A 24,915-nucleotide genomic window follows, 5' to 3' on the forward strand; every position below is an offset into this window, starting at 1 on the left:
AAATGACATTCATTTTATCCCCAGTTCATAAACACTTACCACTGATACAATTCAAAAACTCCATCCACATTGACTACTGCATTCCTTTTTTTGATCAATATTGCAAAATATTACACACAGTGTAAGAAATGCTAAAAAAATCCTGTAAATATCAATTCTTAATGGTAGATTCCCTATCATTAAAATAAATATCAGCTTCTTGTCCACTTTCAATTTTGCTGAATACCATCATTTATAAATTGGCTACAATGACTCAAAATATCCAGTTATATTTTTCGTATCATTTCTCAATTTTCTTCCGTGCCCTAAAGTCATAACTTATTTGAAAATTAAATGTAAGAACTATTTACAGACCTCCATCCATCCTTTTGGAGATAACTGAAGGCTCCATCAACAACACTTGCAAAGAACTGCCCTCCCGTGATGAAGAGGGTGTTAATGGTGACTAACCGACCTCTTAAATTGGGGGGTGAGACCTCAGCGATATACACGGGCACCGTCATAGAAGCAATACCTGGAAAGCAACAACAGAAAGTAAACGTTAGATATTTACTCAAGATTTCTGCTATAGATATTTAGATGAAGACACACACACACACGGGCTTGGTTTTCTACTTTAAACAAACGTTTACCACATATTTAAAGATTTTGTTTATAACTAGTGACTACTGAAGATTAAGACATGAGATACCAATCTCTAAGTATCATTTTTCATATTTTCACCTGAACATCTACAAATGAAAGTCCCTCTAGAGATCCCAGATAACTTTAGAATGCATGTAAGAATACTTTATAACTTTTTGAAGACTAAAAATAGGAAAGTGCTCTCTAGATAGAAGATAATTATTGAAATATTGTTAGTCCACATGGAAATGTAATCAATGATGAGAATAAAAAAATCATCCCCAAATACAATATTAACTATTCAAAGTCATCATTTCCAGCAGACACGCCAAAATTCTTAATTTACTAATAGAAATGCACATAATTACCTTATTCAATTGGCTAGATATACATTTCAGAAACAGCTTACAATGGACAGTACTTTGGGAATTTAGTCTTCAAAAACAGATGATATTAACTATAAAATAGATGGTTTTGTGGATAAGGTATATTTGGTTATATCTATTTTAAACTTTTTTCTATAGAAAATTAATACAGAATAATCTATGGCAGCAATTCTCTCCTAAGACTTTTTTATAAATTATAGTTGATTTACAATGCTATGCCAATTTCTGCTATACAGCAAAGTGACATAGTCATACATACATAAACATTATTATTATTTATTTATTTATTTATTTTTTGTCTTGTTGCCATTTCTTGGGCTGCTCCCGCGGCATATGGAGGTTCCCAGACGAGGGGTCTAATTGGAGTTGTAGCCACCAGCCTACATCAGAGCCACAGCAACGTGGGATCCGAGCCGCATCTGCAAGCTACACCACAGCTCACGGCAACGCTGGATCCCCAACCCACTGAGCAAGGCCAGGGACCAAATCCGCAACCTCATGGTTCCTAGTTGGATTCGTTAACCACTGCACCATGACGGGAACTCCTATTTTACATATATATCATTTTCCATCCTGGTCTATCCCTGGGTTGGATATAGTTCCCTATGCTATATAGTAGGACCTTGTTATTTATAATTCTAGATGTAATAGTTTGTGTCTATTAACCCAAAACTCCCAGTCCATTCCACTCCCTCCCCCCAACTCTTAACAACCACAAGTCTGTTGTCCATGTCTGAGTTCATTTCTGCTTTGTAGAAAGGTTCATTTGTGTATGGCAGCAATTCTCAAACTTCACTGATCACTAGAATCTCTTGTGTGGCTTTAAAAAAACCCATAAACATAAGGGAACTCACCCTCCCCAACCTATTAAGTAGAAAACCAAAGAGGTGCAAGATGAGCCTGTCTTTTAAAAATCCTCCAAGTGATCCTGAAGTTCACCACATATTTTTAAAACTATAGTTCTGGAGTTCCCGTCGTGGCGCAGTGGTTAACGAATCCGACTAGGAACCATGAGGTTGCGGGTTCCATCCCTGCCCTTGCTCAGTGGGTTAACGATCCGGTGTTGCCATGAGCTGTGGTGTAGGTTGCAGACGCAGCACGGATCCTGCGTTGCTGTGGCTCTGGCATAGGTTGGTGGCTACAGCTCCAATTAGACCTCTAGCCGGGAACCTCCATATGCTGCAGGAGCAGCCCAGGAAATAGCAAAAAGACAAAAAAAAAAAAAACTACAGTTCTATGATACGCAACTTTGAGCCAATCCTAAATTATTTCTTAAAGGAAAATGAATAATTTTCTTATTATTTCCAGCTCATTCCTCAGTGGTGCTTCCAATGTCCAGGTATGTCTAATTATTTACTCTAAATCTAATATGTAATAACTGCTAACCAAAAGCATAGTGAAAAAAAATTAAGCAGATCGTCTAAAACAATTTAATCTCTTTGTATCTGTAGATACTATAAACTGATCCCCAGATTAAGCCAGAACATCAATGGGTTGCATAACAGATCCATGTAGAATTGTTTTTAATGAAGTGATCTTTATGATGCCCCAAAAAACAGCCTGTATTGAAGACGGCAGCACTAAGAAACTGTTGCTGTGTTCTCTGGCAAGGGCTGAAAAGATGTTATTTACCACTTCCAACAACGGGAGACATTTCTCTCTAGACTCAGAAGCTGCAATAGTCATACTTTTCAAGAACTGATGTGTGTTAGTTTATGGGCACTGTAAGTCACAGAGTCATCTTTTATTTCCCATTTTATGTGGGGAGTCACAGAGATTCACCTCTATCAAGTGTTTTGGACTCTCTGGTATTTATTCTATGAAGTAAATTCCCTCTTGATGTCACAATCATCTCCAGTATCATCTACTTGAAATATTCTTTGCTATGTTTTTATTTCCTTTGTTCTATCTTTGAACAAAGCAAATGAACAGATCAACAAGATTTATATAAATAACACATATATCTACTTCTGGAACACTGACTGGATTGTTGTATAACTACTGGCAAGTACTTACTGAGTTAGCATACAAGTCAGATCATTAAGTTCTCAGAACTACATACTCTGCTTCATTTACCACTGTAGTGCTTGTCAATATACAGTGATGATGAGAGGATTCAAATGATTTTAGGAGTTTCATAAAATGTATGAATAGTCTTAGCAATTATGTCATCACCTAAACAACTGAAAGTTTCCATCTGACTGCTAATCAATTTCATAGCTTAGTGTACCCTAAATTAGCCTTCAGCTATCTTGGAAAGAGGAAACATTTCCTGCACATGTTGACCTGTTGGTTGCATATTCTTTTTAGTTCATTTACAATTAGAACATCTCAATAAACTTTCAAAGTCAGACAAGCAATTGTTTAGATTTCTTTCTCTGCTTTAATCTGGCTGTTATTCAGTTGTTCTCTCCAGCCAAAGATATTTATTCAGACACCTAGCTGGGGATTTCGGCATGGGAATCAGGACTGGTTTTTTTAGACAGCACATGCTTTTCACAAAGCCCTTAGATTTTATTTGCTAGCAACAGTAGAGATGTCCGAGGCATTTATAAATGTTGATTATTAAAAATAAACACCAGAACATTGAAAAGTAACAGGTAATGGCAAAGGAAACAGACTAAACTATAAAAAGACAGACTCATTGGATTTAGAGTTGCAAAGAACGCCGAAAGATCTAACAAGTACTCGTGTTGACTTAAGCTGTTAAAATTGCCTACATCCTATTAGATATTTCACATGGAGTGATTACTTTTTTTTAATCCTCAGAACATCCGTAGAAAGGACATATAATTATCTCCATTTTGCAGTGAAGGACCTTAACCTAGGTCACTTGGGTAAGAACAAGAATTTGAACCAGAGAGTGAGATTCTAGAAGTCAATTTTGAAAGCACTAGACTATAGGGAGGGGGTAGGCTCTGGAGACAGTGGATTTAAATTCCAGCCTTGCCACTATGAACTGGTTAAGTCTGTACCAGTTACTTAACCTTTCTGGTTCTCCAGTTCATTTACAAATTGGAAAAATAAAACAGACGTCGACAGGATTGAATGAATTAGAGCAAAGGAAATTAAAAGGATGCCTGGCATACAGAAAGTAATCAATAATGTCAGCAATTATTTCCATTATTGTAATACCTCTACTTACGAGTACAGGGCTTTTTTGATTCAGTGTGACTTCTGTTAGCTGCTGGGATTATCAATATATTCACATATGTAAACAAAATAGTGTCCCTGCCATCAAGGAAGCCACACATGGCCCTACTCATAAAAAAAACCTGCAATCAAATAAATAATTTCAAAATACCATAGTAAGGGTCAGAGTGCAGCCACACATTGGGCTCTCTCTTGTGGTGTGGACCATGACTAGGTAGTAGCTGGGAAAGACTGGGAAGTCAGTTCTGCAGAAAAGAACATGAGCTTTAAAAAGTATGAAATGACATGAGGTTTTCCCAGGGGGAGTATGACGCAGACTACGTATGGAGTGAGACGCAGACAAAGCCCAAATCATGGAAGAAGGATCCTTTCATCAGTGAGCATTCACCAAATACTCAATCTGAGCTGAGCACTGTGCTAACGTGGGGGGCGAAGTGCAACAGGAGAGAGGCATGCCCTCTGGCCCCATGGAGGTTAGGATCTTATTGGGCAAAACATGTTTGAACAAGTAATCAGATTTCAAGTGTGATGGAGCTCATCAAGGGGAAGTGGGGGGAACAAGGGCCTACAGCAAAGGGACTGGGACCAGACTTAGGAGTCAGAGAAACACTGGGTGAGGAGGTGGAGGGGGCAGAGGGTGATGGCTTCGACAAAGGCCTTGAGGCAGGAAGAAATGCATCCTGTTGAGGAGGAGACTATTTTTAAAGACATAAGCAGAGACCAACCAGAGTACATAGGATCTCAGAGGCCATGCTAAGGGCCTGGTTCTCAGAAGCCTTTGAACAGTGTGAAGGAGGCAAGGGCATGATCAAATTCACATTTTAAAGAATCGTTCTGGTCAGAGTATGGAAAATTGATTTCAGAGGAACAACAAGAGCAGTGGCAGCAGTAGAGATGGAGTAAATCTAGTTTGTAAGAAATTCAAATGAAAAAATAGCGGAGGGAGTTCTGAGTGAGAATCTCAGGGTCAGTAAAGGAAAAATGGGAACCTGTAACACAGGAACTAAAGGAGGTTTGACTTGTGTGGGGGGAAGGTGGGGTGGATAAAAGAGATGTCCTGAAATATTGCTGAATTATAGCCTCCCTGCTCTTATATTCTTGGAGACCCAAGTAAGGAGTAGTATTACTATTTAATTACTTTTAATTGCTAGATTCTATTTCTTTACATGCAACTCCAAACTGAGACTAGGCCCAGTGGAGTTTGGGAGTTATACAAATATCTGGAGCTGAAAAGATGGTTCTGTGTGGACTGTACGCATAACTGAGACCACGGGAATGGATGAGATTTCCAGAAATGGAACATGAGAAGAATGTCTCAAACTGAGTCCTAAAAATTTCCAGTATTTAAGGAGGAAGAGAGAGGACTGACCAGCAAGCATCTACCTCTGCCTGAGTACTACATTACTGTCTACAATCTTTTTGTGTTACTGTTTTGTATTCTCTGTAAGGTCATCCTGTCAACAGGAAGGTGGTCAGGTATCATTCGTTATCCGCTTAGGAAAGGTAAAGAAACCCAGCCTGAGATAGATAAGAAGAGGTTTTCAGAAAGTCATATAGCAAGCTAATGTCAAAGCGGATCTCATCAACTCAGGTCCCCTAATCTTTGTAACATGTCACTGGAGGACGGAGTGCCATGCCTCCGTTTAGACTGTGACCCTTTGGAAATTCCTCGGCAACATTTTCTTTTTGGCCCTGCTACCTGAGTGAGTGCACATGAGCTTTGAAGGGCAGGAGGGTCTTACCTCTTCCTTGCTGCTACTGCCTGCTATGTGACTTACTGCCACCAGGTGTCATGTTAAAGACCTCAGGTCAATTACTAAGAAAAATGAGAAGTGAATGTGATTGTTGAATTTTGAGCTAGACAAGTCTAAGGTCTGTTTTCATAAAACTGCTTTATGAAAATGGAGAACTACAAAAGAATGCCGATGATTAAAGTTCACTACAATCACGTCTGTCCAATGTGCATATGTTAAGCACAGACCTTGTTTACTCACTTTGCTGTCAAACAGCAACCTATGCAGACACAAACTTGTGGATTTCTCAACATGATGCCCACTCGGGAAAAACCTTGGACATTAAGGCCATGTCACCCCAAAACTGCCTTTCCACTTTGGGGAAACAACAAAGCTTCAACTATACTAGTGAAGGACAGTATGAAATCCCCCAAACTAAGAACGAAGTGCTTCAAAACTGGATGTAATTAATGATAGTGAAAATTTAGCTCTATAAAGAGCTTTTGATTTCTGCCCTCATCTAATCGCTAATCAAATAAAATAAATATCTCATCAAGAAAGAACAAATTTGTAATTATCTACACTAAAGTCATGAATTGAAATTAACATTAAGAACATAGTAGAACAAGTTCTTGTTAACAGCTTATTAGAGTAAACACAACTGCAAAAATACGGTTTGGTGCTGTTCTGGAATATTTTTTAAAAGTTTGATTTCTCACCAGATAAAAAGGTCCACATCAATGAAAACTCATTATCATGTTTAGCTTGAGGAGTATGACCAGAAAACTGCAGCTCAGGCACTGCAGTGCAACCCAATTCACACACTCTCATACTGCCAAGCTGATTCACCATAAATGGCACAAAACGCTCTCGAGCTCAAAAGTTGGCTTTCAAAAACTGCTGGAAGCCCTTTTAAAGCCTGAGTCAGAAGTATAAATAATTTCATAACCAAATAGCATTAGAAAATCCTGTTGGGATGGGTAAATACCCGTGAATCACAGCAGCCTCTCAGCATGATAAGCTAGGCAGCAACTAATTAGCTTCTTAGAAGCATATGAAGCTACCTTTTAATAATAATGCTTCTTGAATAAGAAGGATTATGTTGTCCTAATTTCATTTTGTAAATTATTGCTATGTGATCTCTAAAGAAAAAAAAATCAGTAAAAAGAAAAAGAATGCATCTAAACAAATAGGATCCCTCACTAAAGCTGTTTCAGTTGGACTGTCCTGCCCAGGACCGGTATGTCTGCATTCTTCTAAACAGTCAAGTATCTACATTTACCAGGTTATTAACACCTTAGAATTCACTTTTTGTTTCTGCTTTTGTTTTTGTTTCTTTCTCAAACAATAAGGCTTAAGACACTCATAAAACTGCAGGACAACTCAAAAGAGGATTAAGCCCCAAAGTGATGAAAATATATCCAACACAAAGTGCCTATAACAGAGGAGCCAGGTTATGAGAAAAATTCTATCTAGGGGAGTAAGTAGCAGAGTTTATGTGCTACAGTGTTAAAAAGCTTCTAACTGGAGCACTATAAACATATCATCATTTCAACTTAGTGCAGTCTCTCACAGCCTAAATGGCTTCTTCCTTTATATTAATAACTTGAGATTATTCTATTGATCTGCCTATGTCCTTTTTTTACATCTCAGTAGAGACTGTATTACATTGTTTCTCAAAGCAGGACTACAAGTCCTTTAATGGAATCTCATTCATATCTCATGTATCTTCTGAACAATAATTTGTCTAAGTGTCAAGCACAGATCTGGACTTAACAGCTGTTGCTTAGAACTATGGGATGCCTACACAAAACAATATCCTTTTAAATTGGCATTAATAGAGTGCTTTTATACCAAATACATTGTTCATTAGGGAAAAGCTGGAGACTACCATGAAGTAAAAATCACCCCTAATCACAGTACCTACAGATAACCACTATTAAAATTTGGTTATAACTTGGAATTTTTTTTCCCCATAAGTCTTTATGGGTAGCTTTAACTCATTATACTGCAAATATTTTCAATCTAACTATTCTTTTCCATTAAGGGGCCTCAAACTTCTCACAAAAGCTAGGAAGTTACCATAAATACAGAAGCTGATTGAGCATAAGATAAAAGGTATAAAGCTGTTTACATAACTAAGGTACAATACACTTTGTAGGGAAAAAAAACAAAAACAGCGAAACAAAACATACTCCTATGTAGCCAAATACAACAATCTTGACACTGGTTTAACACCCTTATAGCACAAAATCATTTTAAGCGTCAACATTCAGATAAGGAGAAGAAAGAAATCCTCTTGGAACACACAGATGTAACAAAGAGGAGAAGGAAAAAATTTCTTTAGGGAGAGAGAGGTCAAATACAGAAATTATTAGATATGTAAGACATTTCTCACAATTAAGTTTTGAGGAGTTCCATTGTGGCTCAGTGGTTAATGAATCCAATGAGGAACCATGAGGTTGCGGGTTCGATCCCCGGCCTCACTCAGTGGGCTAAGGATCTGGTGTTGCTGTGAGCTGTGGTGTAGGTCGCAGACGTGGCTCGGATCCCTGCGTTGCTGTGGCGTAGGCCGGTGGCTGCAGCTCCAATTAGACCCCTAGCCTGGGAACCTCCACATGCCATGGGAGCAGCCCAAGAAAAATGGCAAAAAGACAAAAAATAAATAAATAAATAAGTTTTGAGGTTTTAAGAGAAAGATGTATGAAATGCTACAAAAGCAGAAGCAGTATGCTTTTACACACACAAATGGAATGCACAAAGGTTACTAAGAAGTTGATATATTTTCTTCAAGGTAGTGAATTTAGCAGACAACAACAAAAGCAATGCTTTGTCATATTTAGCTCTGTGTGACATTCAGAGCTAACTGTTCTAAGGACAACAAGAATGTGGACCTAAACTGAAGCTAAAAGGCTGTGAACCACCTAAATACAGATTGTAATTGAATAAGTATGGATAAAGTTCATAAGAAATGTACACATAATAAGATAAGCCCAGGGCTAGAATTTAGCTATAAAAATACTTACCCAATAGATATTAAGGGTTGAAGAGTAAAACAGAATCAACTACTAAAGAAGACATTAAAGTAGTAAAATAATAAATGAAAACACCCCACTAAAAATGTTTAAGCTGCTCTCTATAGGGTCGAGCCTTACCTAAAAAACAGGAACAGAGAGCCAGGAGGAAGGAATTGGCTTACATAAAAAATAATAACAATGAAATTAAAAAGGGAAATAAGTAGGGTAAGAAATGACTGCAAGAGTACTAAAATTTTAATAGAATATGTAAACAATTACAAAAGTAAACACCATGTTGGAAGCAGTAAATTACAGAGATGAAGATATCTGAAGTTTGAATTAGTATGGAACATCAATTTGAGATATTCTCCAAGACTGAACAGGAGAAATTCCAGTTTAAGATAGTGACCTAAGAATATCTGGAACTCATCTCTTCCCACAGACACGCCAAATCTATACCTGTATACAAAAAGCAATTTCCTCTGGGAAAAAACAAAAAACAAAAACCGTCAGAGCAACCATTTCACATCAGGCGAACGAACAAAAATTAGGCACAAAATTGCAAGACAAACAAAACTGGGCACCCTAACTTTTAAGACATGCACCTGAGAGATGAGCGCCCAAAACATCTAGCTTGGAAGACTAATAGGCCTCATACCCACAGACCCCTGGGGCTGGGGTGAACTGAGGAATGGCTCTTCAAGGGCCAATGCATAGACTCACCCACCAGGGCCCAGCAGAGAATCAGTCCTTTGAAAAGTGACCAGAATTTATACAAAAAAGAGACTCATTTTCTACTCTTAAAGTGTTGCTGCAAGGGTCGGGGGTCACCTGGGATACTCTCTGGGGATGCAGACTGGAGGACACGATCTTCCTGCCCTCTGTCTCTGCCTTGCTAAGGTTGGCAGGCATCATCTCCCACTCACCCTTACTCTTTATGTTCCCACCTTAATGCTCCAGCCAGTGGGTGCCGTTTTGCACGTTCTCACCTGCCTTGCTAAAGCCAGTCATCTTTTTCTTTTTCTTTCCACTTTTGATCTTTTTTCTTTTTCTTTTCTTTCTTCTATTTTCCTTTTTTCCTTTTCTCAGCAGGTGCCATCTTTGTACTCCCCCTCTGCCATGCTCCAGAGCTCCAGTATCTCCCAGAGGAAGATATCCAGACATAAAAACATTGGAGCCTGTTTTTAACCCACAATCACTTTTTTGCAGCTGCCACCCAGGGAATGCCCCTGATTTCCTGAAGCTCCCGGCTCTTGAGGCTAAGGGGGCTTGTGTCCCTGGGTCCCAAGGAATTGTAACAATTGGAGAGACAGTTCTTGGCAGACTGCCACTCTCAGAGCCCTGCACTGACAGCAGGCTGAAACACATCCCAGCGTTTCTCAGAAATAAGCCTATTTGCCTGTCCAGGAGCTCTGGCCTGAGGGGCTGCCTTCCGGTCTGACACATGTATAGGGCCCAGAGAAGGACTGTCAGTGAACAAAGGCTGGTGAATGCAATTTTTGTGCTCTCCCTCTGCCTCATTCCAGCTCACCAGTGTCTTACAGAAAGGAGCTTATGTCCTTGTTTGATGCCCTTAGTTCTGTGGCTACTGCCAGGAGATGAATGCCTCCATGACACCTGGCTCTGCTGGCCAGTGGAGTTGGGCTCTTGGGTCCCACAGGACTGCAACCTTCAGAAAGACTCCTTTAACAGCTATCACCCCTGGGCACAGGAAGAGGCAACAGGCTCAGGAGCTCAATTTTTGTGTCAAAGAGGCCCATTAGTGTGCCATCATAGCAGCAGCCTGAGGGCAGGCTTCTAATTAAACATAACATCTAAGGTTTGACTATAAACCTTTCCTGAGACCTTGGAGGGAGATTACTAACTTCACGTTCTCCCTCCGCAGGACTCCAGAGCACCAGAATCTCTCCAAGGAGAGCCCTTATACCTGTTGGGTTCCCTCAGTTGTATGGCTGGTGCACTGGTTTGTATGGCTGCTACCTACCAGATACTCCATGATCACCCAGCTCTGGTGGGGAGGGAGTCTGAGCTGCTGGGTGCCGTGGGGCTTTAACAATAAAAATAACGGTGCTTGGCATGCTGCCACCCGCAGCGGACAACAGAGACAGCAGACTGAAACATACCCCTAGTCTTTCTATGAAAGAAGCCTAATTGTTGGAGTTTCTGCCACTGCCCAACAGGATCAGAGGTGTCTTGGGGGCTCTGTGACACAGGTTCAGTCCCTGGCCCAGTACTGTGGGTTAAGGATGCAGCAATGCTGCAACCGTGGCTAGGATCTGATCCCTGGCCCAGGACCTCTATATGCTGTCGGGCAGCAAACACAAAGAAGAAGAAGAAACCCACTTGCTAGTCATGGAGGATGCGCCTTGGGGCAAGCTTCAGCTTTGGCACACAACTAGAGGCTAAGGAGGTGTTCTCAGGGATGGTAGAATGGAGAACAACAACATTTTTGCACTCTATTTCTGCCTTACTAGGTGTTTTGTTATCTCCTAGAAAGGAGCCAGTACACTTGACTGAAGCCCTGTTTTTTACAACTGCTGCCCCAGGACATCTCCAGATCACCTGCCTCAGAGAGCTCACAGCAGTTAAACTTGCAGTCCCACATGGCGATATACCTACACTCTTTAAAAGCAGTTGCCTCAGGGTCTGCCTTCCAATCAGCCTGAATCTAGGTGCTGACTGAGAGCCTCACCTTTGGGACACTGACTGGTCTTGGCGCCCTCAACTACAAGGAGCCATGAAAAATAAAATAGGCTGCTTGGACAATCAAAAAGGTTTAGGAAACAACCAAGATCTAGAACAGGGTTGAATGATTGGTAAGGTTCATTTCCTTTACAAGGCCAATAGTGAAGTGATAAAAATGGTTTATTCATTTAATACCTAGAAACCAACACAGAGAGGAAAGCAAAGGAAGGCAGGGTAGGGGAGGGAAGGAAGGAAGGAAGGAAGGAAGGAAAGAAAGAGAAGAAATAATTTGAGAAATATGTTTCAAATGAAAGGAAAAATGATAAAAGCTCAGGAAAACAACACTTAATGAAATAGAGATAAGTAAGTGACCAAATAAAGAGTTAAAAAGTGAACACAGCAAGAACTTCAACAAAGACAGTAAACATAAGAAAGTAACAAACGGAAGTCACAGAGATGAGGTATACAACAGCTGAACTGAAAAATATACTAGAGGGGTTTAACAGCATGGGTGAAGTTAGAAGAATAGACCAGTGAGTTGGAAGATAAAGCAATGGAATTCACCTAGACAGATCAGCAAAATGAAAAAAAGAATTTTTAAAAATGAAGATAAGGGACTTAATGACACAACATCAAGTGAACTAACATTCACATTATAGGAATAGAAGGGGAAGAAAGAAAGGTGCAAAAAAATTATTTAAACCAACTATGCCTGAATACTTCCTAACTTTGGGGAAAAAAACAAATAACCAGATCCAGAAAGCTTGGACTACCAAATAAGATGAACCCAAAGAAAAGCACACCAATGCATATTACGATTGAGATGTTAAAAGTTAAAGACAAGGAAAGAATCTTAAAAGCAGTGAGAGAAAACCTGCTAGTTACATATAAGAGAATCTCCATAAGAATATTGTATTTTGCAAGAGAAATTTTGTAGGCCAGAAGGAAGTGGCATAATATATTTAAAGTGACTTAAAAAAAAAAAAAAAGAGTTTCAACCAAGAATTCTCAAACTGGCAAAGTTATTATTCAGAAATGAATGAGAAAAAGTTTTCTAGCAAGCAAAAGCCTTAAAAAAGTTCATCACGGGAGTTCCTGTCGTAACACAGTGGAAATGAACCCGACTAGGAACCATGAGGTTGCAGGTTCGATCCCTGGCCTCACTCGGTGGGTTAAGGATCTGCTGTTGCTTTGGCTGTGGTGTAGGCCTACAGCTACAGCTCCAATTAGACCCCTAGCCTGTGAACCTCCATATGCTGCAACTGCAGCTCTAAAAAGCAAAAAAAAAAAAACAACTCATCACCACTAAACTAACAAGAAATGTTAAAAAGATTTTAAAGTTGAAAAGATGGTACTAATAATTAGTAACTAGAAAACATATGAAAGTAAGAGTCTCACTAGTAAAGGTAAATATATAGTAAAGGTAGCATATGCATCACCTATAAAACTAATATAAAGGTTAAAAGAAAACAGTAATAAAAACAACTGCAAATACAATAATTAGTTAAGGGATATACAAAATAAAGAGGTGTAAAATGTGACATCAAAAATAAAATGAAGAGCTTTAGAATGCATTAAAATTTAAGTTGTTATCCCCTTAAAATACAGGGTTCTAAACATAAATCGTTACATGTAAGGCTCATAGTAACCACCAAGCAAAAACCTGTAGTGGATACACAAAAGAATCAAAGCATACTCCTAAAGAAAGTCATCAAACCACAAAGAAAGAGAACAAGCAAAGAAGAAAAAAAACAGAGGAAGTACAAAATAGCCAAAACAATTAAGAAAAGAGAAATAAGTACACATATTAATGACTAAATGGAAATAGAGTACAAGCTCCAATCAAAAGACATGGAGTGGCTGAATGGACTAAAAAAATAAAAAATAAAAATAAGACCCATACATACCTGAAGTGAGACTCACTACAGATATAATGACCAAGACTAGAATTGAAAGGATATTTAAAGATATTCCATGCAAATGGAAACCACAAGAAAGCTGGAGTAGCTATACTTCTATCAGACAAAAGAGACTTTCAAATAAAAATTGCAATAAAAGATAAAAAGGACACTAAATATTGATAAAGTGGTCAACCCATCAAGAGAATTTTACATTTGTTAAGGATTTATGCACTCAAAATAGGAAGAACTAAATATGAAAAGAGAAATAAGAAAGGAAGTAATAGATGGTAATGAAGAATATCAGGGGGATTTAATAACCCACTTAAAGAATAGATCATCCAGAAAAAAAATCAATAAGGAGGAGTTCCCATCCTGGCTCAGCAGATTAAGGACCTAATGTAGTCTCTGTGAGGATGCAGGCTCAATCCCCAGCCTCACTCAGTGGGTTAAGGATCCAGCTCAGATCACAAATGTGGTTTGGATCCAGTGTTGCTGTGCCTGTAACCTAGGCCTCAGCTGCAGCTCTGATACTGCAGACTCGCTATATCAAGCAGTAGAAAAATTTAAGTAGGACTGCGGGCAGGAGGGCCAGGTTAGTAAAGAGGCAAAATCGCTGAGAGGCCATGAAAGGAATTTTCTGGATAATTACAGAGGATCCCACTCACCTCTAAGAAGCAAACCTCTTGAAGTGCATAAATAATTCCATTGCAATAAATTAATTTTTTTGAAACTCTCCATGAGCACTTACTTTCAAAGCTCATTTTAGTTATTTACCACTGTTTCAACCTGAGTGTCTCAAATTTCCTAAGACACCACTAATAATTCCAAAGGAATTCCTTACATACCAGAAGATGTCAACATTGTTTTTTTAAAAAATATCACCACTGATGTAGAGATATGTAACATCTCAATTTTTTGAAATAGAAAACTTGTATTTATTCTAGGAATAATAATTTAGTCTTTATTTTGTGTATAAACGTTTCCTCTGTCACTGGAAAATGATTACAATTTGTTTTCATTTGAGTTTCAAGAGTTGTCAATTCCAGTTATATTAATTTAAAGCTACTTTTGAAACTAGTTAAATAAACTATGGCACATCCATCTAATGGCATACTCCACAGCCATAATAAGAGTGAGGATGCTGGGAGTTCCCGTTGGAGCTCAGCGGAAGCAAATCTGACTAGCATCCATGAGGACACAGGTTCCACCCCTGTCCTTGCCCAGTGGGTTATGGATCCAGCACTGCCGTGAGCTGTAGAGTAGGTCTCAGATGCAGCTCGGATCCAGCATTGCTGTGGCTGTGGCAGACGCCAGCAGCTAAGACTCTGATTCAACCCCTAGCCTGCGAACCTCCAATATGCCACAGGTCTGGCCCTAAAAAAACAAACAAAACAAAAAAATAAATTAAAAAAAAAAAGAATGAGGGTGCTTTTAATGTATGGATATGAAGTGCTCTCTAATATATATTAGGTGTAAAAAAGCAAAATTCAGAATAGTAGGCACAATAGTACTATTTGATTTGCACAAAAAAAGGGGAAAAGTTTATACAGATATATCACATATGTGCATATTACAGCATTTGCTAAGATTGTTTCTGGAAGAATACTGAAGTGGGAAATGAGGTGTTCAAGGGTGAGAGTTGGGTTATGTCATTGGTAAACATTTTATATCTTTTATATTTTCAGCCCTGTAAATGCATTACTCGTTATAAAAATAAAGTAAAAGAAAAATTCCATTGGAAAGGAAGCAAAACTGTCACTATTTCTAAATAACATGGTACCATATGTAGAAAATCCTTTAAGCTCTACCAAAAGACTCTGACCTAATAAATGAATTCAATAAAATTGTAGGATGCAAAATCAATATACAGAAATCTGTTGCATTTCTATGCTCTACTAATGAACCATCAGAAAGAGAAATAAGAAAGCAATCTCATTTACAATTGCATCAAAATGAATAAAGACCCAGGAATAAATTTAACCAAGCAGGTAGATGTGGCTCAGATCCCGCACTGCTGTGGCTGTGGTGTAGGCCAGCAGCTATAGCTCCAATTGGACCGCTAGCCTGGGAACCTCCATACAGGCAGGTACGGCCCTAGAAAAGACAAAAAGACAAAAACAAACAAAAAAAATAGCTCTACATTAATAACTCTAAGACACTGATGGAATGTAGACACAAATAAATGGAAAGATATACTATGCTCACGATTGGAAGAATCAATTTTTTTTTCTGTCTTTTTAGGGTCGCACCCATGGGCATATGGAGGTTCCCAGGCTGGGGTCTAATCAGAGCTGTAGCTGCTGGCCCATGCCACAGCCACAGCCATACTAGATCCAAGCCACTTCTGCGACCCACACCATAGCTCACAGCAATGCTGGATCCTCAACCCACTGGCAAGGCCAGGGATCAAACCTGCAACCTCGCAGTTCCTAGTCAGATTTGTTTCTGCTGAGCCATGACAGAAACTCCCAAGAATTAATATTTTTTATTGAAATACAGTTGACTTAAAATAGTGAGTTACTTTCAAGTATACAGCAAAGTGATTCAGTTATTTACATATTTTTTCAGATTATTTTCCATTATAAGATAATGAATACAATTCCCTGTACTATGCAGTAAATCCTTGTTGCTTATCTACTTTATGTACAGTTGTTTGTATCTGTTAATCACATATACTTAATTTATCCCCCTCCCTCACTTTCCTCTTTGGTAACCATAAATTTCTTTTCTATGTAGGCATGTTTCTGTTTTCTATACAGATTCCTTTGTATTATTTCTTAGATTCTACATATAAGTGATATCACATGCTATTTGCCTTTCTTTTTTTTATTTTTAAATGATTTTTATTTTTTCCATTATAGCTCATTTACAGTGTTGTCAATTTTCTACTGTACAGCAAAGTGACCCAGTCACACATAACATACATACATTCTTTTACTCACACTATCCTCCACCACATTCCATCATAAGTGACTAGATATAGTTCCCAGTGCTATACAGCAGGATCTCATTGCTTATCCATTCCAAAGACAATAGTTGTCTTTCTCTGACTTAACTTCACTTAGTATGCTATTTGTTAGGTTCATCTATGTTGCTGCAAATGGCAATATTCCATTCCTTTTTATGGCTGAATAATTTTCTATTGTATGTATGTGTGTGTGTGTTTATATGTATAAACACTTCTTAAACCAATAGTCTGTTGATGGGAACATGGGTAGTTTCAATGCCCTGGCTGTTGTAAATAGTGCTGCTGTAAACAGTGGAGTGTATATATCTTTTCAAATTAGTGTTTTCAATTAGTATTATATACCCAGGACTGGAGTTGCTGGGTCATATGATAGTAATACTTTTAGCTTTTTAAGGAATCTCCATACTGTTTTCCCTAATGGCTGCTCCAATTTACATTCCCATCACCAATGCAGAAGTGTTCCATTTTCTCAACATCATTTCTAGCATTTATTATTTGCAGACTTTTCAGTGTTAGCCATTGTAAGGTGATACCTCATTATGATTTTGAATTGCATTTCTCTAAATAATTAGAGATGCTGGCCATCTTTTCATATGCCTGTTGGCCAACTGTATGTCTTTTTTAGAGAAATGTCTGTTTAGGTCTTCTGCTCATTTGTTGACTGCACTGTAACTTGTTTTAATATAAATTTAGTTTTGTGAGATGTTTCTTTATTTTAGATATTAACCCCTTGTCTGTCACATCTTTTATTTTAAACAAGATTATTTTTATTATTTTTTTATTATTATTTTACATTCTCTTTCTGATTTCTCTTTGTTAAGAGTAAAGAAATGCACAGATTTCTGTCCTGCCATCTTGCTGAATTAATTTATTAGTTCTAATAGTTTGGGTATGAAGTCTTTCGGGCTCTCTATGAGAGTATCACGTTACTCGCAAACAGTGATGGTTTTACCTCATCCCTTCCAATGTGGATACATTTTATTACTACTTCTTGTCAGACTCCTATGACTAGGACCTCCAATACTATGTTGAACAGAAATGGTGAGAATGGGCATCTTTGTCTTTTTCTGAATTTATCAGGAAGGCTTTCAGTTTTTTACATAATGCGTTGGGCATGGGTTTGTCATAAATAGCTTTTATATGTTGAGATGTGTTTCTCCTATACCTAACTTTAGTGAAGAGTTTTTATCATGAACAGATATTGAATTTTTATCAAATGCTTTTTCTGTCTACTGAAATGACCATATGCTTTTTCGTCTTTTCTTTTGTTAATGTGGTGTATCACACTGATTTGCATATGTTGAACCATCCTTTGACCCTTGTGAAAAAAACTTGATCACAGTTCATGATCCTTTGTATAATTGTTGTATTCAGTCTGTTAATATTCTACTCAGGATTTTTTGCATCTATAGTCATCAAAGACACTAGTCTTGTAGTTTCCTTTTTCTGTAGTGTTCTTAATTTGGTTTTGGTATCAGGGTGATGGTGGCTTTGTAGAATGAATCTGGGAGTGTTCCCTCATCTTCAATCTTTTAGAACTGTTTGAAAAGGATAGGTATAAGTTATTTATATGTTTGTTAGAATTTCCCACTGCAACTGTCTGGTCCTGGACTTTTGTTTGCAAGTTTTTTTGTTGCTGTTGTTACAGATTCTATTTCACTTCTAGTGATCAGTCTATTCAGATTATCTGTTTCTTCTTGACTCAATTTTGGCAGGCTATATGTTTCTATAGACTTTTCTATTTTTTCAGCCTGACTGTACAACATAGTATTTTGTATTGCTGCAGTGTTGGCTATTATTTCTCCTCTTTCACTTATTTTATTTGGGTCCTCTTCTCTTTTCTTCTTGTGAGCCTGATCAGAGGTTTACTGCCTTATTTCTATCCATTCTAAAAAACAGCTCTTAGTTTTATTGAGTTTTTCTGATTTAATCTCTATGTTATTTATTTCCTCTCTGTATTTTTTTCTTCCTTCTGCTGACTTTGTTTTGCTTACTCTTTCTGTTCTAATTCTCTTAGGTGGTAGGTTAGGTTTTTCTATTTGGGGTTTTTCCTGTTTCTTAAGGAAGGCCTGTATTGCTATGAACTTCCCTCTTAGAATTACCTTTGCTACATCTCATGGGTTTTGGAAGGCTTCCTCTTGTCATTTGTCTCAAGGTATTTTCTGATTTCCACTTTGATTCATCACTGGCCCATTGTTTTTGTCTTATTGTTTATTTTTTATTTATTTATTTTTTTAGAGGCAGGTTTTTTAGTCTCCATGTAACAGCTTTTTTCTTGCTTTTTGTTCTGTGGTTGATTTCTAGTTTCATATCATTGTGGTCAGAAAAGATGCTTGAAATAGTTTCTACCTTCTTAAATATGCTGAAGCTTGTATTTTAACCTAGTATATGGTCTAACCTAGAGAATGTTCCATGTAAGCTTGGAAAGAATGTGCATTCTGTTTTTATTGGATATAGTATCCCGTAGCTATCAATTAAGGCAAATGATCTATTGTGTCATTTAGAATATGTTGCCTTATTTTCTGTCTGAAAGAACCTTCATTGATACCAGTGTTACACTCTCCTACTTTTACTCTATTCCTGTCAACTTCTCTCTTAATGTCTGTTAGTATTTGTTTTATATATTTAGGTGCTCCTATATATAGGTGCATATGTTTACAAGTGTAATACTTTTGTTACAGACTTTGTTTTGAAGTCAATTTTGTCTGATATGAGTATTGCTACCCCCACTTTCTTGTTGTTTCCATTTACATAAAATATCTTTTTCCATCCCCTCATTTTCTCTTTTTTTCTTTGTTCTATCCAGTTATGTCAAGAGTTTCTTGCCCTTTTTGGAGGTTTAAGTTCTTCTGCCAGCATTCAGTTGATGTTCTGTGAGAGTCATTTTACACATAGATGTGTTTTTTTGATGTATTTGTGGGAGAAGGTGAGCGCAACCTCTCACTCCTCTGCCATCTTGCTCCATCCCCCCCCATCCCTCGTTTTCAATCACTTTGTGTCTTTAGCCCTAAAGTGAGTCTCTTGAAGGCAGGATATCAATTCTGTCTTTTGATTAGGGCATTCAGTACATAGATGTTTAAAGTAATTACAGTCATTTTAAACCTTTAAATCAATTTTCCAGTTGATTTTGTAGTTCTTTGTTCATTTTTTCTTTTTGTTTTTTTCTGGTTTGTATTACATTTGAGTTCCTTTTTTTTTGATTTTTTGAATCTACTGTATGTTTTGGATTATTTTGGTTTTCAGTTAATCCAACTATATTTATTTGTTTTAGACTGATAGTCATATAGATTCAAACACATCCTAAAAGATCTACCTTTTTTACTACCTTTCCCCACATTTTGTGACTTTGATGTCCTATTTTACATCTTCATGCTTATCCTTTTCTTTAATGTAGTTTAATCACTTTTATATAATTTTGCATTTTTTTCTTGGTACTATATAGATTATGTACTGGCTTATTTAAGTGATCTTCAATTCTTTTACCTATTTGCCTTTCCTCTTATGATTTTCCCTTTCCCATAGATTTTTGCTTCTTTTCTATTTAGAAAAGACCAAACTTTAAACATTTCTTTCAGGTTAGGTTTAGTATTGCTATATTCTTTTAGTTATTGCTCATCTGAGAAATTCTTTCTTCCCATCTATTCTCAATGATAATCTTGTTGTGTAGAGTATTCTACACTGCACATTTTTCCATTTCAGAACTTTGAATACATCATTCCACTCTCTCTTGGCCTGCAAAGTTTCTGCAGAGAAATCTGCTAACAGCCTTATAGGAGTTTCCTTATAACTGACTCCAATTCTCTTGCTTTTAGACTCCTTTCTTAATCTTTAACTTTTCTATTTTAACTATGATATGTCTTGGTGTGAGTCTGTTTGGGTTCATCTCATTTGGACCCCTCTGTGCTTCCTATACCCAGGTATCTGTTTCCTTTTTTGGGTTTGGTAAGCTTTCAGCCATAATTTCCTCAAATATATTTTCAATCCCCATCTCTCTTTCTCTTTCTGGTACCTGTATTATATGTAGGTAGACACACTTTATACCAGTCCATAAATTTCATATCTTACTTTCATTTTTTTTTATCTTTCTGTCTGCTATTCTGATTGGGTGATTTCCATTATTCTATCTTACAGACCACTTATTCATTCTGTATTATTAAGTCTGCTATTCATTGCTTCAGGATTGGATTTTTCTTGACAACTGAATCGCCCACTTCTGATTGGTTCATCTTTATATTTTCAACATCCTTGTTACAGTGATCTGCATTTCTATCAGTAGTCTTTCTTAATTATTTTAGCATTTTATTACCTCCTTTTTGAACTGGGGGGTCTAGTAGACTAGTGAGGTCTATTTCATTCTTTTTTCTTTCAATGATTTTCTCTTGTTCTTTTAATTGGGAGTTGTTGCTCTGCTTTTTCATTTTACTTTGTTTCTATGAACTTAGGAGAAATTTAATTATTTAATGTGTCTTAAACGAGTGTTTTTACATGAGCATACCCCTGTGTAGACTGTCTGTGTCACCATTTTTGGTGTGAGGGTTGTTTTTGCCATGAATGTCAGCCATATTTTTCCTCAGAGTGTGTTGGCCATTAACCTTGACAGTGAGTGTGATTGATGCTGTGTGTCCACAGCCTGCCTGGATTGGGGATAGGGCCTCTTCTTCCTTGGCTATCACAGTTCTCCTGGAGATGGGGTCTATTCTCAGTTTCCAGGGCAGAAGTCCTGAGGGTTGGGTTCAATAAGGCTCCCTTGCCGTCAAGTGCATGCTCTGTCCCAAAGGAGGTAAGCACAAAAGCAAGTGAGGCAATATGGTCACAGCAAACCTATGTGTTGTCCTTGTAGACATCCATGGCTCTGTCCAGAAGCAGCCCAAATTGAGTCCTTTCTCAGCTGTATTCACCCCAGAACCAGTGCTGGTTTAGTGCTGGGGCTGAGGTGCAGGAAATGAGGTGGTTATACTGTAACCTGGGATCTGGGTTGCCTCTACTGGGAGAGCTCTCCTAGGAACTGTCCACCCCTGATCAGCCCCAAGCTTTGATATTAGGTGAGTAGAACTGCAGCATTCCCACAGGAAAAGGAATCACTACATACTCCTCCCCAGGGGCTATCTACCAGAAATATGTGATTCTATGACACCTCCTGGTGAGCACATCAACAAAGTCTGCCATTGCCATACCCACCCAGCTGTGCATAGGCTTACAATGGGCTCTGATGGCAGACCCATATTCTACTATTCACGTGCTGCTCTGAGGTTAGGCTTAGACCATACCCCAGGTCCCTCAGGGCTATCTCCGTGTATCCAAGTTAATCCCTGACCCAGGGCACGTCTGCTTGAGATTTAGCACTTAGCCATTATGTGTACTAGCAGCTCAGCCCAGCTCAGATAGCATTCTGGGATGATAATTGCTGCAAGGTAGCAGTCTTTTTCCACCCTGACTGCTAGCAAGCCAGCATGCATAAGGAGAGTCCTCATAAGGAGAGTCCAGGTCCCGCCAGCCCCTCTATTTATCCCAGTGGACCTCCTGGTAAGCAGAGGGCTCCCAGGGCAAGGGCTTGCCCAGATGGACCCACCCTCTTTCACAAATCCCTTCCAGGACCAGCAGCCCTGTCTTAATGCCTCTTCTTTTTTTTTCTGTCCTACCCTATTACCTAGGGATGTTTCTTGCAGCTTTGATTGTATAAGAGATCTTCTGCCAGTTTCCAGTTGGTTTTCCGTGAGAGTTATCCCACATGCAGCTATATTTTTGATGTGTTTGTGGGGGACGTGAGATCCACAATCCTCCTACTCTGTCATCTTGAACCACCTTCTGAAGAATTAATATTTTTTAAATGTCCATACTATCCAAAGCAATCTACAGATTCACTGTAATCCCTATTAAAATTCCACTGGCATTTTTCACAGAAAAAAGGAATAAATTTTAAATGTGTATGGAAATACTGAGGACTCTAAATACCAAAATCAACCTTAAGAAGAACAAAGCTGAAAGTATCATGTTCCCTGATTTCAAACTATATTACAAAGCTATAGTACTCAAAAATAGGGTACTGGCATAAAAAGAGACATGTGGAAAATAATTGAATAGAACAGAGAACCCAGAAATAAACCCACTCATATAATTAATTTTATGATAATGGAGTCAAGAATATATAATGGGGAAAGGGTAGTCTGTTCAATAATGGTGTTGGTAAAAACTGAACAAGAACATGCAAAAAACAAAACCGGACCACTATCTTAAAATACACAAAACTTAATACAAAATAAAGACTTGAATATAAGACTTGAAACCATAAAACTCCTGGAAGAAAACAGATGTTTCGCAACTTGACATTGGTTTGGCAATATTTTTTTGGATTTGACACCAAAAGCAAAGGCAACAAGAGCAAAAATTAGCAAATGGAATTACATCAAACTAAAAGGCATCTACACAGCAAAGGAAACCATCAACAAAAATGAAAAGACAACCTACTGAATGGGAGAAGGCATTTGAAAATCATGTATCTGATAAGGGATTAATATCCAAAACAAAGAATTCATCCAGCTCAAAATATATAAAGAATTCATATAGCTCAACAGCAAAAAAGCAAACAATCCAATTAAAAAATGGGCAGATAATCGAAATAGCATTTTTTTTCCAAAGAAGACATATAGATGGCCAACAAGTACATGAAAAGATACTCAACATCACTAATCATCAGGGAAATGCAAATCAAAACCACAATAAGATCTCGCCTCATGCCAGTTAAAATGGCAACCATCAAAAACACAAGAGGTAACATCTGTTGCTGAGGATGTGGACAAAGGAGAATCTTTGTGCACTACTGGTGGGAATGTAAAATGGTGTAGCTACTATGGAATACAGTTCTTCAAAAAAAAAAATTCAAGGTTCTTCAAAAATATGTGTATGTATATAACAAACATACAATCTGACAATTCCATTTCTGGTTATTTATCCAAAAAAGACTCACTGGAAAAGATATATGCATCCCCAAGTTCACTGCAGATTTACAATAGCCAAGAAATGGAAACAACCTAAGTGTTCATAGATGAATGAAGGAATAAAATGTGTTGTGTTTCTACAAGACTGTATTGTTCAGCCATAAAAAGACTAAAATCTTGCCATTTGTCAGAAGACTGATGGACGTTGAGGGCATTATACCAATTGAAATAAGTCAGATTAAGAGACATACCAAGTCATAAGGATGTAACGTGCAGCATGGCAAACACAGTTAATACTTGAGCACATACTTGAAACTTATTGAACAGTTAATCTTAAAAGTTCTCATCACAAGGCAAAAAAAAGTCTATACAGGGATGGATGTTAATTGGACTTACTGTGGTGACCATTTTGTAATATGCAACAAATATCAAATGACTATCTTGTGTCCCCGATGCTAATGTAATACCTCAGTTATAATGTCAATTACATCTCAATTTAAAAATGGCAATCAAATGAAATTAAAATGATAAAAGATAGTTTTGAGAAAGAATCATTATAAAAAATAAAAATAAATGGGCCCGAGGGTAGGTAGTAACAGCTAAACACATCCTGGGAAATGTGAGGTCAACAAAAATTGATTAGTTTTGTTATAAATAATGCAGAAAGAAAAAAAAAAGCTTAGATACAAAGTAACAAAAACCAGACAATATGAAATGCCATAAAGCAACAAAATTTAAGTGTTATCCACGTATTTTATGTCTTGCCAAACTGTCTTTCAAGCACCAGGATGTAAAAGCCATGCTCAAATAGGAAAAATCTCAGAAGATAAATCACCAATTTACCATTTTTGATGCAACCTCGAAACTATCCCTAAGATTAATAACAACAAAAACTTTAAGAACAGGGAAGTTTTAGTATAAATGGCTCGGAGGATCTACCCCTCACTTAGTTTATCCTACAAAATCTAGCTGAATAGGTAGAGCACTAAGTGCTTCCTCAACAATTATTCCTATGGCTCATCTCTTTTCCCAATTCTAACTCATTTCTTCAGCTACACAGAAAGAGGTTTTTGGCCCGTGTCTGACCACTTTGAAGCATTAACTGGCCTTTTCCTGTGCCAGCACTTAATAACAATCACTAAACATTTTACCTGGTTAGAACGCTAAGCCTGAGTAATTATTAAGCTAAAATTTCTCCTTTTCTTAATGTTCAAAGAGACATAGATTCATAGAGCAACATACTGTCCATCTTCATTACCAAAGGTCTCTATTAATGATTTCCTGTGTCTCTAAATAAAAAGTAGACTGAACGACCCTGGCTCTACAATAATAATCCATAATAATCACAGAAAGCTATTATAAATTTTTAAACTTTGTATGAGGAATACAGTCAACTTTTTACTTCTTCTTATTTCATTACTATAAAATAGGGAAATATTTTTGACACGTGTTGTCTGAGATACTTTTAAACAGCAGTGGTAAGAATTAGAGCCACACTAAAATTAAAAAGTCG

General features: G+C 37.6%; 1 protein-coding gene across 1 annotated transcript in view; it reads right to left on the minus strand.

Moving 5' to 3' along the window:
• Positions 1–24,915, minus strand: part of SLC2A13 (solute carrier family 2 member 13) — a 378,855-nt gene that overhangs the window by 309,039 nt on the left and 44,901 nt on the right. The window contains exon 2 of the mRNA XM_021092534.1: positions 355–514. Within this exon, the coding sequence (XP_020948193.1) occupies positions 355–514 (160 nt within the window). The remainder of the gene's footprint in view (positions 1–354; positions 515–24,915) is intronic.

This window comes from Sus scrofa, chromosome 5 (genome assembly GCF_000003025.6).
Source record: "Sus scrofa isolate TJ Tabasco breed Duroc chromosome 5, Sscrofa11.1, whole genome shotgun sequence".
In the NCBI taxonomy this organism is placed as follows: domain Eukaryota; kingdom Metazoa; phylum Chordata; class Mammalia; order Artiodactyla; family Suidae; genus Sus; species Sus scrofa.